Source organism: Lemur catta, chromosome 1 (genome assembly GCF_020740605.2).
Source record: "Lemur catta isolate mLemCat1 chromosome 1, mLemCat1.pri, whole genome shotgun sequence".
Classification (NCBI taxonomy): Eukaryota; Metazoa; Chordata; class Mammalia; order Primates; family Lemuridae; genus Lemur; species Lemur catta.
In genome coordinates, this window is record NC_059128.1 from 170,732,668 (window position 1) to 170,751,013 (window position 18,346).

At 42.3% G+C, this 18,346-nt stretch overlaps 1 protein-coding gene and 1 pseudogene across 5 annotated transcripts in view; one reads left to right on the forward strand and one right to left on the reverse strand.

The window, feature by feature from the left end:
- The window catches only part of NME9 (NME/NM23 family member 9), a 39,646-nt gene extending 25,593 nt beyond the window's left edge, over positions 1-14,053 (reverse strand). For 2 of the 5 annotated variants that reach the window (XM_045539149.1, XM_045539156.1), the window contains exons 1-6: positions 13,558-14,053; positions 10,098-10,155; positions 6,385-6,488; positions 5,364-5,435; positions 3,433-3,549; positions 2,199-2,289 (exon numbers count right to left, since the gene is read on the reverse strand). In XM_045539149.1, coding sequence (XP_045395105.1) covers positions 2,199-2,289; positions 3,433-3,549; positions 5,364-5,435; positions 6,385-6,488; positions 10,098-10,155; positions 13,558-13,590 — 475 coding nt within the window. In that variant the 5' untranslated portion in view covers positions 13,591-14,053. The remainder of the gene's footprint in view (positions 1-2,198; positions 2,290-3,432; positions 3,550-5,363; positions 5,436-6,384; positions 6,489-10,097; positions 10,156-13,557) is intronic. The other 3 variants (XM_045539151.1, XM_045539154.1, XM_045539152.1) reach the window with 3 other exon arrangements.
- Positions 14,054-16,796: 2,743 nt separating this feature from the next.
- On the forward strand, positions 16,797-17,285 carry LOC123629747 (annotated as a pseudogene).
- The last annotated feature ends 1,061 nt before the right edge of the window (positions 17,286-18,346 follow it).

An 18,346-nucleotide genomic window follows, 5' to 3' on the forward strand; every position in this document is an offset into this window, starting at 1 on the left:
CAGATATAAATCCATGCATTTGCAGCCAACTCATTTAAGGAACCAAGAACATATAATGGGGAAAGGACAGTCTCTTCAATAAATGGTGCTGGGAAAACTGGATATCCATATGCAGAAGAATAAAAGTAGCCCCCCATCTCTAACCATCCACAAAAATCAAATCAAAATGGATTAAATACTTAAATCTAAGACCTGAAACTATGAAACATTGAGGAAACACTCCAGGACATTGGTCTGGGCGAAGATTTTTGTGTAAGACCTCAGAAACACTGGCAACAAAAGAAAAATAGTCAAATGGGACTATATCAAGCTAAAAATCTTCTGCACAGCAAAGGAAACAATCAACAAAATGAAGAGACAACCCACAGAGTAGGAGAAAATATTTGCAAACTATCCATTTGACAAGGGATTAATAATCAGAATATATAAAGAGTTCAATCAAACAAGTCAATAGCAGAAAAATTTTTTTATTTAAAAATGGGCAAATCAGGCTGGGTGCAGTGCCTCACGCCTGTAATCCTAGCACTCTGGGAGGCCAAGGCGGGTGGATTGCTCGAGGTCAGGAGTTCGAGGCCAGCCTGAGCAAGAGCGAGACGCCGTCTCTACTAAAAATAGAAAGAAATGATTTGGACAGCTGAAAATATATATAGAAAAAATTAGCCGGGCATAGTGGCGCATGCCTGTAGTCCCAGCTACTTGGGAGGCTGAGACAGAAGGATTGCTTAAGTCCAAGAGTTTGACGTTGCTGTGAGCTAGGCTGATGCCACGGCACTCTAGCCAGAGCAACAGAGCGAGACTCTGTCTCAAAAAAAAAAAAAAAAAAAAGGGCAAATCAAATTGGTTTCACTGATCATGACCTAAGAGCACATTTAGGAATGACATTGAGCTGGTGTCGGGCAGATGTGAGGGGGGAGGGGATGGGTGTATACATACATAATGAGTGCGATGCTCCCTGTCTAGGGGATGGACACGTTTGAAGCTCTGACTCAGCGGGTTGGGGGGCAAGGACAATATACATAACCTAAACTTTTGCACCCCCACAATATGCTGAAATAAGAATTTAAAAAAAGAAATAATAATAATACTATTAAAAAATAAAAATAAAAAATAAATAAATAAATAAAAATAGGCAAAACATCTGAGCAGAAAAGAAAACATATGAATGGCCAACAGGTATACGAAAAATGTTCAACATCACTAATCATCAGAGAAACTCAAATCAAAACAACAATGAGATATCATCTCACCCCAGTTAGAACGGCTTTTATCAAAAAGGGAATAAAACATGCTGGCAAGGATGTGGAGAAAGGGGAACCCTCATACACTGTTGGTGGGAATGTAAGTTAGTATAACCATTGTGGAAAACAGTATGGCAGTTCCTCAAAAAACTAGAAATAGAACTACCATTTGATCCAGAAATTCCATTACTAATTGTATATCCAAAAGAAAGGAAATCAATATATCAAAAAGATATTTGCACTACCATGTTTGTTGCAGCACTAATCACAATAGCCAAGATTTGGAATCAACCTAAGCATTTATCAGTGAAAGAATGAATAAAGATGATGTGGTACATATACACAATGGAATGTTATTTAGCCATAAAAAAGAATGAAATCCTATCACTTGCAGCAACATGGATAGAACTAGAGGTCTCATTATGTTAAATGAAATAAGCCAAGCACAGAAAGACAAATATTGCATGTTCTCACTCATGTGGGAACTAAAAACGTGGATCTTAAGAAGATAGAGAGTCTACTGGTGGTTATCAGAGGCTAGGGAAGGGAAGTGGCGGGGGGAGCTGAAGAGAGGTTGATTACTGTGTACAAATATACAGACAGAAGAAACATGGCTTACTGTTTATGACATCAGTAGGGTGACTATAGTTAACATTAATCTATTGTATCTTTCAATATAGCTAGAAGAAAGTAATCCAAATGTTCTTAGCATAAAGAAAAGATAAATATTTAAGCTGATGGCTATTCCAATTACCTTGATTTGATTATATTAGCATATCAAATTATCTTATGTACCCCCAAAATATGTACATCTATTATGTATCAAGAAAAAAGAAAATAAAGGGGGATTATGAACCATTAAAAATCTTTCCAGAGTTTAGATTGCTCAAAAAACTGATTATTCATATATTTAAAACACATATCCAGCCTGAGTCTGCTTTGCCTTTTTGCCTTGCTCACCGGTTCTGCACTCATCCACGTCCTCATCTTCACCAATGTCCTTTCCATGGGAAAAACATTCATCTTCATCAGAAAGAGCCTCATCTTTAATCTGGTACAAATTGGTCATAAACAGAAAGTAGTTAGCTAATTAAAATTACTACTAAGACCTTCAAAAACCTGCAGAAATCAAAAAAGTATAGGTCCAAAATACAGAGCCAAAAAGAAGGAGGGGGAGAAGGTCAAAATTTTCAGTCTTGGAAATGTTACAAGATCCTTTTTGGTAGTTGGGTGATGGCGGAGGATGAGAGAGTTAGAAGACAAAATCCATGCTTAAGTTTTACATTCTGCCTCTTTTCACAAGCACTAAGTAGAGAGAGTTGACAAGGCAAAGAAAGAACTGAAATGCAATAAAATACTAAAAGACTGGCTGCATAGCTACACAGTGCAGAGAAGTAGTAAAGAAAGATCGTTTTCTCCTGGAGGAGGCACATGAAAGTGTAAATGTTTGCAGTTTTCTTTCTTGAAGGAAAACTGCCAGTTTTCTTGGGGAAAACATATAATTTGATTCTAATCCATTGTATAAAAATGGGCCTTTGTTATTTGCAATTGAGTACAAAAACTTGAAAAATGAACACTGAACAATGTTAAAGCAAGTTTGGCAGAGGCTCAAAGCACCAGGAAATACCTCTCTACCTAAGGTGCATCCATTTCAAAAGCAGTCAATTATTGGTGAAGAACTTGCAGTCTTATGTTATGGAAATAATTTATTAAAATCACAAACCAAGCTGATTCTATTTCTCATGATAATATCAGAGCTTAATTTCTAAATTTAAAAAATGAACCCTTTGGATTCACAGGTAAAACCTCTGGAATGTGAGGGGGTAGATTACCAGAAGAGATTTCACCCTTAGTTGAGGGGAGCTTGGGTAGCTGAATTCTCCTACCCGCTACTCAATTCTGTAGTTTTATTTTCACTTCTGAATTCATTGTTTGTTAAAAGCAAAGTTGGGATGAACAGGAAATGGATAAAATAAAGTTAAAGGGCTCTGGATGAAAGAGATAACTTTTAAAAGGTGGCTTCAAAATGCACACGTGTCACAGTGAGCACTACGTGCTCTCTCACGAGAGCCCTCCATGAGGGACAGATGCAGGTGGGACTCTCCAGGAAAAGCAGGTCGCCGGTGGGGACTGCTAGCCTTGCCCTACAACCACACTTGTGAGTTTGCTGCTTTTAGAAGTGACTTCTGGTTACCACTTTCCGTTCTCTGCCTTCAGCCAGCACCTTCTTTTCAGCCTCCAGCTGGTCTAGGATGGTTTTCTGCAGCAGTGGGGCGTTGGCTCCTCTAACCACAGCCACCAGTTCTCCTCCCTAGAATACATTACAAATCACAGGAAATACTCTTCACAGATATTAATCCCTTTCAAGAGACAGCGAGAGTGTTTAGGAATGTGCCCAAGGTCAAGGTCCATGGACCCCAGGCCCACAACCCCCATCATCTACTTCCAGTGTGTGTATGGGGGGGGGTGCTCACCTCTGCTCCCTCCCTTGGCAGGACGCCCTCAGGTCTGCTCCTGTTTCTACAATGATTTCTTTTTCTGATCTCTACTTTCTACTCTGTGCTCCTGCTTGCAAAGCAACCCACAGTTAGTTAAGGGAGGAGCAGTGCACAGTAAGTTGTGAGTAACTATGTATGGCTTACACATGGCTTATTCCCTCAAAAAACACTAATTGAGCTCTTACTATGCCAAGCACCAAGGCAGAGGCAAAGAATATAAACACCACACATGAAAAGACATAGTTGAAGCCTTCATGAAGGGGCAGTGGAGTGGGGAGAGAGGTGGTTATGCCAAAGAAACAATTACAATAAGATAATTACTTTAATAGGAGAACTTACAAGGTGCTTGGAAGTTGAGGCAAGAATTCCCAGCACCGTCTGGGGTGGTCAGGGAAGACTTCACAGTGGAGGTGGTGTTTGGGGTGAACATGAGTTTTCTGCTTTAACTTTTTCAAAAGTCTCTATGTGTATTACTAACAAAGGAGTGCATCTGGAGACGGAGAAGTTCACGCAGAGTGGGTTCTCCTTCCATGTCCATCCTGTCCCTCAGTGGACCACAATAGGGTTAGACACGGTGGCCCACGTTCCCACACGGCTGACTATGACACATGCTCTAATTGCTCCAGCCTCAAGCAATCAAACCATCATGATAATGATCCCATTTCTGCAACTGAGCTCTGATGTCAAGTGTGGTCTCTGATCTCCTTCCCACTTCTCGCTCCCTTCCCCACCCCAATCCTGTTACACTGTATAACTTCAGTCTCCCTACTAAAAGTCAAAGCTCAAATAATGTTTTATCATAAGCTTCCAATTTGTAATACTTGCAGTGTTGAGGCCAGAAAGCTGAAGTTTTTCAAACCAAACAACCCTGACCTGGACAACCCATCAGGAGACCTGGGTGAGTAGATCGCAGTTTCCCTGACTGTACAGTGAGGGGCTGGTCTGGGTCAGGAGTATTATATCAATCAGTTGCCATCAGGGCCTGGCAGCGGCCTACACCTAGGAAGCCAGGTGTGAAACAGGGGGCCCTAGGGGCATGGAGCCACACCATGGATGTCACACCCAAAGACATCCAAATTATATTTTCAAAACACTATACCACTTGGCTTTCCTCAATAGTCCCTCTCATTTCTGACTTTCTGTAATCATATCTTTATATTTTATGATTAAATAAGGGAGAATGCAGGGCTTGTCTACTCCATAAAGTAGTATTGGTTTTTGCTAAATTTTCCCTTTATGAAGCAGAGGATAGAAATCTTGAAACCCTGTGCTCTGAGAATGAAACCTCAGTCTAGAGTGTTTATGAGCCAAGAAGGAGCACGTGCATTTGAATGACTCACATTCTTTCCCTGTGTACCACCAGTCAGGAAGGCTAGCCCGGGCAACTGTGACCACCAGGAAGCTGTGTCATCTGCCTCCTGGGGAGCAGGGGCCTGCTTCACCACTTAGCTTAGGAAGGACCTATATGTAGCCAACAGAATAAAAACGGTCTAGGGGAAGCATCAGAGAAAACAGCATCACTTGTTTGGATCAGTGAGGCCTCTTGGTGGCTGCCAGTGAGATGCATCTATTTGAACTCTAACGATTTGCAACCATCAAATAGTTCTGGTTCTGAAAATGTACTTACTGCATAAAATAGAAAGGTTGGCTCACACCTCCCTCTGTATTTTTCAAGGACATCAAGACAATCTGCTTCTGCCTAAAGAAAACAAGCTGTCAGCAGGTACCCAGGCACAGCGGGTGCAGGGCCCTATCCATGGGAGATCCACACAGGGAACTGCACACCCCCACAACTACCTTCCCCAGGTGAAGCCCTGACTTGCTCTCATGCTTCTCCTTCTAAGCAGAGATCTATTGCCAACACATTGGGACAAACTGTTGACAGTGCATTATCTTAAAGAATCAAACAAGGATAAAGCAAGAGCTTCTCCTGCCCCCCACCCAGCTACTCCACCAGTCCAAGAGAGCTCCACTGTCTGACGTCCTCCTGCAGCCACCACTGACAACTGAGGTGCAGGTCCTCAGACGTTGCCTTCGTTGTCTAGTAAACCTCCTGTACATGGACATAACAGATCGCCTCCACTCTCTACAGAAGTATCAAACTGACTCCCAAGGGAAGAACTCCAAAGTCCTTGAAGTCCAGCCTCTTGAGAGATTAGTGTAAGGTGAATTTTCCCGTCTTCACTGTCTCTGAACCTCAAATCCATGCAGTGTACCAACAGTGTCTCTCGCAAACTTCTCTGGAATTTATTCCCATTTCCATACATTAATCCAAGGAAATGTTTGCTAAAAGTTTCCCTTTATGGAGCAGAGGATGGAAATCTTGAAACCCTGTACTCTGAAAGTGCCATTTCAGTCAACAGTGTGCACAAGCCAAGAAGGAGAACATGCATTTGAGTGATGTGTATTTCTGCCCTTCATATAGTGTCAAGAAACTTCCCAAGACAACACTGACGTAGGGGTGAGGCGCAGGGACCTCCATATCTAGAGAAACTATAAAGTATCATGACAGAGATCAACAAAAAATCCACAACCGATGCCTTTTCAATGGTCTGAAAAAAGCCTTTCACCCTTCGTGTTCCTTGCTGTTTTCAAATTTAAAAAAATTTTTTACAAGGTTGTATGACTTCTTGCTGAGAGAATCTTACTAATGCAAAATGCAGAAGGTCCAGGCCGACCTCAATCCTCATCTTCTGGAAGAGGCTCACCACAGGTTTGCAGGGGCCACACCAGCCTTGATAGACGTCGACAACTGTGTGGAACCGAAAAGCAGGAGTGTTCAGCAGGCACCAGCGCCCGCCACGTCAGGCAAAATTTATACCTGTATATTCTAACCCCCCTCATATGCACATCTGTTTGCAGAGGTATTTAATGGTTTAAAGGGATTGATTACCCCATCAGATTCGACCGAGCATGGAAACACAGCTATCCCTCATTCTTACGAACTCAGTATTCTGAATTCTAAGCATAATGAATTAAGCACAGCAGAAAACCATTTTCTTAACACGGCTCCTTTACCTTAACGGTTTTTCAGAGTCAGGCCTGGCACAGAGTGGTCCTCAATGAGCATTGGAATTGGAATGAAACTATTCTAAAAGGAAGAGGTTACTGTCGTGACCTAGCAGCATACATACAACTGACTCTTATCTACCTGGATAATAAATTCAGCTTTCACCTTTTCCCCTAATGAATTAAAAGCCACTTGGTTTGGGTAAAGCAGAGTTTTATTTACTTTATAAAATCAACATGTTTCTCCTAGAAAGTGAAACTGATAGCCAAATGGAAACTTGAATACCTTTTTTTTTCCTTTGGTCCCAATCTACAGTGTACGTCAGGGCTGGGTGTGAGGGAACCCTTCATCAAATTGCAGCGAACCGTGAGGCCTGGAGGGAAGCCAAGCCAGCCAAGGCCCCCCTGCGCACCGGCTGCATGCAGGGCCTGCCCAGCCCAATCATGAAGCAGCAGCAAGGGCTGGTTTGTGACATACTGGTGGCCACAGTTTGGAGGAGAGATGTCTGCCAAAAGACCTCAACACTCCTAGAGTTCGTACCTAATCCACACAGGTGGGCATTCTCTTCAACAGCTAGAGCAGTGCAGTCATGGGGAGATAGCATAGAAATTATTTATAATTAAGCCTGCCAGTTTTAATAGCGTGCAGTTTATAACTTTACTGTGTGCAGATTCACATTTCAAAATTTTCACATCAAGTGAAACTACCAGTATAACACAGTATAAATTGCCGTTATTAAAATTAGCACAGAACTGGTGGCACTGTGTTAACACTGCTCTGTACTAGCCAGAGAAGGAAGGCTTCCCGGTGGAGGGGCGACCTGCACTGGGCATCGTGGAAGGGCCAGGCTTGGCTGGGCAGGGAGGGAGGCCGTGGGGTGGAGCATGGGCAGCCAGGCTCAGGTGGGCAGCCCGTGGGACCAGACCTGCCTGGGGGCTGTGCAGTGGGAAGCGGTGGCAGGGGTCACTGGACGAGTCTGGAATTGGGTTTGAGGACCTCCACCCTGATTCACTAGGCAATGAGAATCCACAGGAAGTTCAAGAGAGGAGAGGGAGCTAATGTTTCTTGAGGTTAAATAGAGCATCTGCATTTTACTTTTTCCTCAAAAAAGCTCAGGGAGATGGTTATCATTATTCTACAGTAGAGATGAGGAAGCTAAAGTTCAAAGAGGTGACATAACTGACCTAAGGCGAAAAAATAAATTCTCAAGCAAAATGGCTTTGTCCATTTATGCTGCTATAACAAGATACCACAGACTGGGTAGTTCATACAGAAGAAAAATGTATTTCTCACAGTTCTGGAGGCTGGGAAGTGCAAGATCAAGGTGCTGGCAGGTTTGGCTGTCTGGTGAGGGCTGCATCCTCCAGAGGAGAGTACTGTGTCCTCACGTGAGGGAAGGAGAAGGGAAGACGGATGAACACCCTCCATCAAGCCCTTTTATAAGGGCATCTAATACCCTTTAGGAGGGGAGGAGCCCTCATGACCTAATCGCCTCTTAAAGGCTCCACCTCTTAATACTATCACATTGGCCATTAAGTTTCAACGCCTGAATTTTGGAGGGGCCACATTTAAACCATAGCACAGTAGAAGTGGGTTATCTGATGCCATAGTCCCATCAGACTCTTGCAACTGCTCCAGGAAATAGGCAAGATGCACAGATTTGGGAGTGCTGGTTGGTTCAGCCAAGTAGCATAATTTTGCAGAAAGTGAGAACCAAGCTGTGTATGGGAGGAATGGGGAAGCCAGATACAGGGGTGGCAGTATGGGCAGAGAGGAAAAAATGGAGGAATCCATGAGGCCTTGAAAAGGAAGCAGAAACACTGGTGAGGAAAATTAAGTAAGTGTGAAAAGGACTTCACCTTTGAGCCTGGCACAGAAAATGAACTGGGTGGGGCACGGGAGAGATCGCTGCAGGGAGAAAGGAAAGCAAACTCAATTCTAGACAGGCTGGGTGCCAACCAGTACCAATTCCAACCAGAAAACCTAAGACAAGTGATCATAAGGGCAACGAGACCCCCGAGAGGAGAGTGGGGGCAGGAGAGAGGGATTCGGGCCCCCTCAGCATCCAGGTAGAGTGTAAGGCTCTGGGCTTCTCTGAGGACAAGAGTTTCACAATTAACAGATTTCTGGATTTCAACACATGACAGTCATCTGGTTGGAGGCCAAGAAAGGCATTTGGGTCAGGCCAGGAAAAAGTTCCTGAAGACTTAGAAAGCCCTGTATACAGGCCCACTGAGAATGGCAGGTTCCAACCCCAAAAGAAAAACATTAGGGCTTAGCTTAAAATCTCTGTGCAGTATTTGTATTGGTTGTTCACCCATCATTTCTACCAGTTCCTCACCCCCTCTTGTGCTCCTTGTGAGGAGTGGTAGGGACAAAGGCACACCTCACAAGGTTACGGAGGGAGGGGGGCGGACTGGAAAGGAAGTGTTTGAAGAGTTTGACTCTGAAAGAGAAGAAGCTAAGTAGAGAAGATGCCTGGAAGGAATGGTAGGGACAATGGTGTGTGTGCGTGTGTGTGTGTGTGTGTGTGTGTGTGTGTACTGAGGACAAGAAATCGACCTCTCTGGCCAACAGCCAGTGAGGACTTGAATCCACATGAGCGAACTTGGAAGTGGGTCTCCTATGGTCTGCCAACAGCCATATAAATGAGCTTGGAAGCAAATCTGCTCCTGCTTGAGCCTTAAGATCCCCCATCTGACACCTTAACTGCATCTTGGTGAGAGATCCTGAGCCAAAGGCACCCAACTGAGCTGCTCCTGGATTTCTGACCCAAAGAAACTGGGATAATAAGTGATTGTTGTTTTAAACCGCTAAGTTTTAGGATAAATTGCTATGCAGCAACAGATAACTGATACAAGGAGGATAGGTGTGAGGAGGCCCATGGACAGTGGCTGTGCTATTTCCTAATGACTGCAGTCCCAGGTTCCAAGCCCTTGTGATGCCTGGTTCTCCTTCCATTCTTTGAGTTCCAAGAGATCCCCTGTTCCTTCCAATACATTCTCCTTTTGTGCCTCAGGTAATTAGAAGAGGTTCTGTTACTTAACACCAAACAACCCTGAGTATGGCAGTCAGCTCCGGAACAGTATTGACTCATTTCCTGAACTGAATTTACTGAAGTTCAAGCCAGATATATATGTGTGTATATATATAGATAGATAGATACATAGATCTCTATATATAGATACACACACACACACACACACACATACACACACAAAGAAATCACCTGTTGTTCATGAGGCTCAAGGTATGAGGAAAATAGTGCTCACTGCAGCCCTTCTCTCCATAGCTCAGCACATCATTTAACAACTTTGCAAAGAATGGATCTAAAAAGTTATTTTAAATTACCAGTCAGTCCTTTGTTACTGAGCATTTCCTCCCAAAGCTCCTGGGTGTTGATGTTGACCTAAAGCCAAAGAGGATCAAAGGCTGAATTACTGAGGGCACACATGGGGAAAAAATGTAATGTATTTGCTCTAGATTTCTCCCCCTTTCTCTGAAATACTTACAAATACAGTTCAAGTTGTCCTCTTTCCCCAGTCTTCTTTTCTCCTTCCCTGTCTTCCTGCTTCCCTCCCCAGGAAAAACCACTATCCTAAGAATGATGTGTACTCTTCTCAGGCATTTAAAAATAATTTTACATGTTATTTGTCCAAAAACAGTATCTAAAATTGTTTTGTATCCTTAAAATGTACATAAATAGTATCATACTATAGGTTTCCCTTTGCAATTTGTGTTTTCACTCAATATCACAAATAGTTGAGTTGAATTTATTGCCATTCATTTGCATTTTTTCCCTTATCTACAAAGAGTTCTGGTTTCATTAGATATGAAATACAAGGAGAAATACATATTAGCTCTCTCCATTAATAATATACATTTTTGCATAATGTTACTTTGAAGTAATTTCAAACTTACAGAAAATATGCAAATACAGCATAAAGAACATTTTAGGGTTTTTTTTTTTTTTTAGTTATTTGAAAATAAATTAACAACCTGATATCTCATCACCCCCAAATACACTACTCTACATAACCATAATTCAATCATCAAAATCAGGGCGAAAAAACACTGCTAATATGATCATTTAATCCTTAGACACCATTACAGTTTTACCAATCGTCCCAACAATGACCTGAAGACCAAAGGAGAAAATCAGAATCATGTGCTAGATTTATGTCAAGTCTCTTTTGTGAATTTCCGGAATAGTTCTTCAGTCTTTCTATTTATAACCTTGACACTTTTGAAAACTGCATGTCAGGCATTTTGTAGGCGTCCCTCAGTTGGGGTGTGTCTGATGTTTCTTCCTGATTAGATTCAGGCTGTGCATCTTTGGATTGGTGAAACTCGTTGGCTTAGCTGGAATATTACATCTGAGCAGGTGATACGCAATGTCCATCTGCCCATTCACTGCCCATATTATCATGATGTACACTTTGATCACTGGATTCAGGTAGTCTGTCAGGCTCCTCCACTTTTCCTTTGTAATTAATAAGTTTTTGTGGGGAGCTACTTTGAAACTATGTAAATTAAAAGACTATGAAAAAAATCACTCATTTTTAATATAGGTATGGTAAGGTCTGTGTCCCTTTAAAAAGATAGGATACATTATCTGCAATGAAGGCAGGTAACACATAACATCTGCAAATCCTCTATTAAAGGTCCCTCTTTTTAGGAAAGTATACTCCTCTCTTTTTTGTTTCTGTGAAAAGAAGAAGAAGAAGTAAGAAGGTGGAAGAAGGGAGGATGAGGAGAAGGAGAAAAAGAAAACCAAGAAAAGTCTTGGTGCCTTAATTGAGGTAAGAGAGTTGGACTGATGTCATCCTGGACTCACAATGACAGTACTGAGGAAAAGTGATAGAAGAGTTCAGAAGAGCCCCCACCTCTACAGCTGAGGCTCAGCTGTAAGGCACAGGCAACCCTCTGTGCCCCACCCCTGTCATGGAGTGAGCCACACCAGCTCTGGGACCAGAATTCTCTGGGTAGTTGAAGAATCTCACCCCTAAGAGCAGGGCCAGAGCAGAACAGTAGGGAAATATCTAGACTTTACTAAGCCCTACATTTGGCAGGAAATGAATGAGGAATGTGTGGCATCTTTCGAGCTGACCGTCTCTTAATATCCCATGATTTCTGTCTGTCTCACTCATAAAAGGAACTGCAAATAACCTTGCTGAGAGAGAGGACGGGGTTCCTGGGTTGGCAGACCCTAGGCACTGCTTTCAAGGGGTTTACCTTATAGAGAGGTGACACACAGATGCCTCAGTGTGAGTGGAGAGGGGAGGCTACTATCCCTCTGCCCTCAGCAAAAGGGAGCACTTATTATACTGTGAGTATTTCATTGTACTCAGATATCTGAGGAATACACATGAAAAAATAATAATTTTGCTAACAAATCTTATTACTCCCAAAGGAGATATAGGATATAAACACATGAAATGACCATTATATGAAGCAGTAATACTAGAGACACCACAACAGCATTCAGACCAGCCAAGAAGTATCTAAAGGAGTCTCATCACAACTCTGCAGGTTATGTCCTATCCCTCTTGTTTACATGAAGAATATGGAGGCTCAGGGAGGTTGAAGAAATGATTCACACAGCAATAAGTGGTAGGACCAGGTGCTTAGAATGTACTACACACACAATATTCACATATGAAATGTTTCCTCACTCTAGAGTCCTAGAATATCAAGGCTGGAAGGCCCTTAGGGATTATTCACACAATATCCTCATTCCACAGGTAGGCAAGCTGTAGCCCAGAGAGGTTATGCGATGTATTCAAAGTCACAGAGTTGGCTAAGAGAAGATGGAAGAACTACCTCAGGTCTTCTCACTTCCAGGCCAAAGCCCTCACTCACCCCACCCTCCCACACCCAGCATGGGCTACCCTTCAACTAGTGCTGCTTTCCCTGTTTACTCCTTTGGCTTTTGAAATTCACTTGCAAATCGCTGGTGCCATTGAGGACTATGAGAGTGAAACCAGATGTCTCAAAACCTCTAAAGCTCTACTCTCCAGGAGGTGTGTGTAGCTTGAGCACGTATCCTATTGGGTCCAGTAGACTATGAAACATTTTAAAGTTTGTTTTGAAATGTTCCCGTATTACCGATCACCCAGAGGATCTCCTTACGATAAAGCACTCCCTCCCAATTCCAGGGCTCATGCCTGCATGTTTTTACCACCCCTTTTGAACCAACCACTACTTCTTGTCCAGGACCAAGAAGAAGAGAAAAGCAGATGCTAGCTTTATGGATTCACTTGTCCCAGGTGCAGATGAAGAATGGCATTCTATATAACGAATGTGCAGCACATAATATATCTCAAGACATTTGTTAACAAGTGAGTGTTTGAAGAGAACAGCGGTGGGAAAACTGGGTCTCCAGAGAGCACACGGCTACAGACGCGTCCCCAAACTCAAAAGAACCCATATTATATCTCTGAGCAAACTACAACTATGTTTCAACAAAAAAAATGTAACAGTCACATCGAATTATATTCGTTCTTATTTTCCAGGTTTTGTAGTTTTATTTATTGAATGTTTGGGTTTTATGGTCGTTATGATTGTATAAGCACTATAAGTATTAAAGAACTACTCATTTTTGTGTGTATATATTTAAGAGCACAAAAAAATCTGTCATCACTGGGGATCTGAGTTAAGTTTTTTCCCTTTAAGACGGAAGGGAACAACATTCAAATTTAAGAACACTGTCACATACTGCTAGCAAACAGAATGTCACTTTTATACTGCGCCCCCCTTCCTTGCCCCAACCCCAACCGAGTGCCGGAAGCTAGCGCCCCTTGAGGCTTACCTGCAGGGCAATTTCCTTCTTCCTGCTGCCCATGGCGCTGCAAGGAAGACCGAGCCCTGTTACCGCCGGTCCCCAGCGGCCTCGCGACGGACCGCGGCGCGGATCCGCAAGCCCGGAGCCTCCTTCAGACAGATCTCCTCCCCCGCCCCCGTCCCTTTGTAAAGAGCCTCTAAGCGGCAGCAAATCAACGCACTGATACGAAATGAACCCCCCACGGGGGAGCGGAGCCTTTCTAGGGACCTGCGAAGCCCCTTCCCCACCCGGAGCCGGCCAGGGGGCGCGCACGGCCCGAGGCGGCGCGCGGCGCGGAGCAGCCTGTCAGGCGTCCGGGCGAAAAAAGGACACGGGACTGTTGTCCCTACTGTTCCACGTATTACTGGGAAATAGAGCCACCACGAACGATCGCCAGCCACGCAGGTACACGGCCTTCGACGCGCCGGAGTCACCAACAGAGTCTGAGGCGGCCCAGCCACGGTCGTCATGGCAACCCAGCACCGCGCCAGGCCTGCCAGGAAAGCCTGCTGACACGTAAGCCACGCCCGCCCCGGGCCCGACGCAGTCTCTTAGCCGGGACTCTCGACCCGGCCACTGGCAGGAGGGAGTCCCGCCCCTTGCCGGCCAGAGCGGACTGTGGGAACGTTCTCATTGGCTGGAGAGCTTATCATTGTCTGGAAGCTTTGAACCCACCAGGCGGAGACCCCACGCATCTGTGCCTTGCACGGTTGCATCCCTGAATCCATGCATCCCTCCTGCCGGGTCTGCCAGGGCTGGTGTGCAGTTTTTTACCCTTACATATCCGCATAATGCGTGCCGAGCGGGGTGCCTCCAGGGTTTGAGGGGTCTACAAAGGTTCTCTTTAAGACAAAGAATGCAGGCGGAGTGCAGTGGCTCACGCCTGTAAATTCCAGCACTCTGGGAGGCCGAGGCGGGGGGGAGGGGACGAGGGGAGGGGAGGGGAGACGGGGGGCGGAGGGGCAGGATTGCTTGAGTTCAGGAGTTCGAGACCAGTCTGAGCAAGAGTGAAACCCAGTCTCTACCAAAAAAAAAAAAAAATTATCCAGGCGTGGTGGTGTGCCCCTGTAGTCCCAGCTACTTGAGAGGCTGAGGCTGGGGGAATCTCTTGAGCCTAGGAGTTTGAGGTTGCAGTGAGCTATGATGACGCCACTGCACTCTACCCTGGGCAACAAAGCCAGACCCTGTCTCCAAAAAAAAAAGAATACAATATTACAAGTTCAAAATTAGGTATGAAAGTCAAGTGGAACACATACGAAATAGCTACAAACATGGTAGATATTAATCCAACTATATCAGTAAGCACTTTATGTGAATAGTCTCATTACACCAATTGAAAGAGATCATCAGAGTGGATTTTAAAAAAAAGGGCCAATTGTGTGTTGTCTAAAAGAAACAGAGAAGTTAAAGGTAAAGGGTTGGAGAAAGCTATGCCATGCCGACATTAATGAAAAGAAAGCTAATTTCAAGAAAAGCAGACTTCAGAACAAGGAAATTTATCAGGGATAAACAGGGGCATTACATAAAGTTAAAGGGGTCAATTCTCTGGGAAGACATAACAATACTTTATGCACTTAACAACAGAGCACCCTAATACATGAGGCGAGAAATCATAGAACTGCAAGGCAAAATAGGTAAACCCAGTATTATATTAATAATTGAATATTTATTTATTTATGAAGGGGTGGGGGTTGTGAGGAGGGATGTTCAGTTGCCTTGTTGTTTTTGTTTGAGATAGAGTCTCACTCTGCCGCCCTGGGTAGGGTGCAGTGGCATCATTGTAGCTCACTGCAACCTCCAACTCCTGGGCTGTAAGCAATCCTTCTGCCTCAGCCTCCCAGGTAACTGGAACTACAGGCCTGCCCTGCAATGCCCAGCTGGGTTTTTTTTCTTTTTTTCTTTCTTTTTGGTAGAGATGGGGGTCTCATTCTTGCTTAGGCTAGTCTCGAACTCCTGAGCTCAAGCGATCCTCCTGCTTCGACCTCCCAGAGTGCTAGGATTACAGGCGTGAGCTACAGTGCCTGGCCAATAATTGAATATTTTAACACCACTTTTTAAGTAATTAATAGATCAAGCAGGCAGAAAATGAGCAAGGGTATAGTTGAACTGAAAAACATCAATCAAATTGATTTAGTTGACATTTATAGAATACTTCACTCAACAACAGCAAAATACAGATTCTTCTCAAGTTCACATGGACCATTCACCAGGTTAGACCATATTCAGGCCATAAAACATACCTTAGTAAATTTAAAAGAATAGGAATCATACAAAGTATGTTCTCAGAGCACAATGGAATTCAGCTAGAAATCAGTAACACCTGATGAAAGAAATCTAGAAGATTTAAATAAATGTAGAAATATTCCATGTTCATGGACAGGAGCAATCAATATTGTTAAGATAGCAATTCTTCCCAATATGATCTATAGATTAAACATAATTCCACTCAAAATCCCAGCAAGCAAGCTGTTTTGTGGATATCAACAAACTGATTCTGGAGTTTAAATGAAAAGGTAAGAGACACAGAATAGTCAGCACAATGCTAAAGAAGAAAGAACAAAGTCAGAGAACTGACTCTACCCAAATTGAAGACTTACTATAAAGCTACAATAATCAAAACAGCATGATATTAGTGAAAGAATAGATACATAGATCAATGAAAAAGAATAGAAAGCCTAGAAATAAATCTACAAAATGCAGTCCACTGATCTTTGACAAAGAGGCAAAGGAAAGTCAATGGAGAAAGGATGGTCTTTTCAACAAATGGTGCTGAAATAATTGGATGTGCATTTGCAAAAAAGAAAGGAAGAAAGAAAGAAAGAAAGCAAAGAAAAAAAAGAATCTAGATGCAGAACTTACAGCTTTTGCAAAAATTAACTCAAAATGGATTATACTCCTAAATGTAAAATGCAAAACCATAAACTTCTAGAAGACAACAGGAGAAAAATCAAGGTGGTCTTGGGTTTAGTAATGACATTGTAGGTATAAAACCAAAAGCATGAAAGAAAAAAATTGATTAGTTGGACTTTATTAAAATATAAAAACTGTGCTGTGCAAAAGACTATTAAGAGAATGAAAAGACAAGCCATAGACTGAGAGAAAGTGTTTGCAAAACATATATCTGATAAAGGACTTGTATCCAAAATATACAAAATCCAACTATGAGAAAACATATATCCCAATTTAAAAATGGGTAAAAGATCTGAACAGACTCCTCATAAAAGAAGAAATGCAGATGGAAAATAGGCATATGAAAAAGATGCTCAATCTCATCTGGCATTAGGGAATTAGTAATTAAAACAATAGTGACTCTTTCTCCCCGGTGCATTGAAGAAGAAAACCAAGTCCGGATCAACACAGCACCAGTTCCTTGGAAAAGGAAATGAGGCAGAAAGGCAACAATGAATGTGAATCATGAGGTTAACTTCTTAGTGGAGGAAATTTATCATTTGTTTTCAAAAAATGCTGATGGAAAGTTAAGTGTGAAATGTAGGGTCCTCTTTTGAGATGACAAATGTGCCAACCTCTTTGAAGGGTTGGTCAGAACACTCAAAGCTGCAAAACGTGGGGAAATTGTTACGTACCCAGGAGAGCTAGTTTTGCAAGGTGTTCATGATGATGTTGACATTATATTGCTGCAAGATTAATTTGGTTCAAGTATCTTTATGTATTGCTACTTTTTGTTTGTGGTAAGCTGGAATATAAAGTCAAACGACAAATATTTGAGCATACTTAATGTATTTTTATAGCACTTTGTAAATAAAAGGAGACTTGTATTTTAAAAGTCTATCGTTTTTATATATTAAAAGAAAATTTATGCATTACACTGTAAAATAAACAGATCGTATTTTTTTCTCGGAAATCTGGTTGGGAAATGTAGGCAATGACCCTTTTTTTTGGTGGGGATGGGGGAGTGTTTGTTTCATAAACCATTCTTAGACAATTTCTACAGCTATTTGACATTCTGTGAAAACAAGAAGCAAACTGAAGACCAACTCCCATGAGAAATATTATAATGTTTATATAATAAAGACATGTAACTGTCCTAAAGAAAGCAATAGTTCTACAAACCTATTAATTAAAATGGCTAAAATTAAAAAAACTGACAATTTCAAATGCTGGTGAACATACAGAGCAATAGGAACTTTCATTTATTGCTGGTGGGAATACAAGATGGTACAACCACTTTGGAAGACAGTTTGGCAGTTTCTTATAAAGTTAAACATAGCTTTCCATATGATCCAGCAATTGTGATCCTAGGTTGTCACCAAATTGATTTGAAAACTTATGTCTACACAAAAACCTGCATGTGAATGTCTACAGCAGCTTTATTCATAATCACCAAAAAATTGGAAATAACAAAGATGTCCTTCAGTAGGTGAATGAATAATCAAACTGTGACATATTCATACAATGGAATATTGTTCAGCAATTTTTAAAATGAGCTATCAAGCCACCAAAACACATGAAGGAACATTAAAAGCATATTGCTAAGTGAAAGAAGTCAGTCCAAAAGGGCAACATATTGGATAGTTTCAATTATGTGATATTTTGGAAAAGGCAAAACTATACAGATAGTAAAGTCAGGGGAGCAGGGGAGTTGGGAAAAGGATTATAGGTGAAGAACAGGAGATTTGTAGGATGGTGAAACTATTCTGTATGATACTTTAATGGTGGGTACATGATATTATGTGTTTGTCAAAACCTATAGAACTTAACTGTAGAAAAAATGAAATGAAATGTGTACACATTTTGAAAAAATCATGTAGGAAGTTCG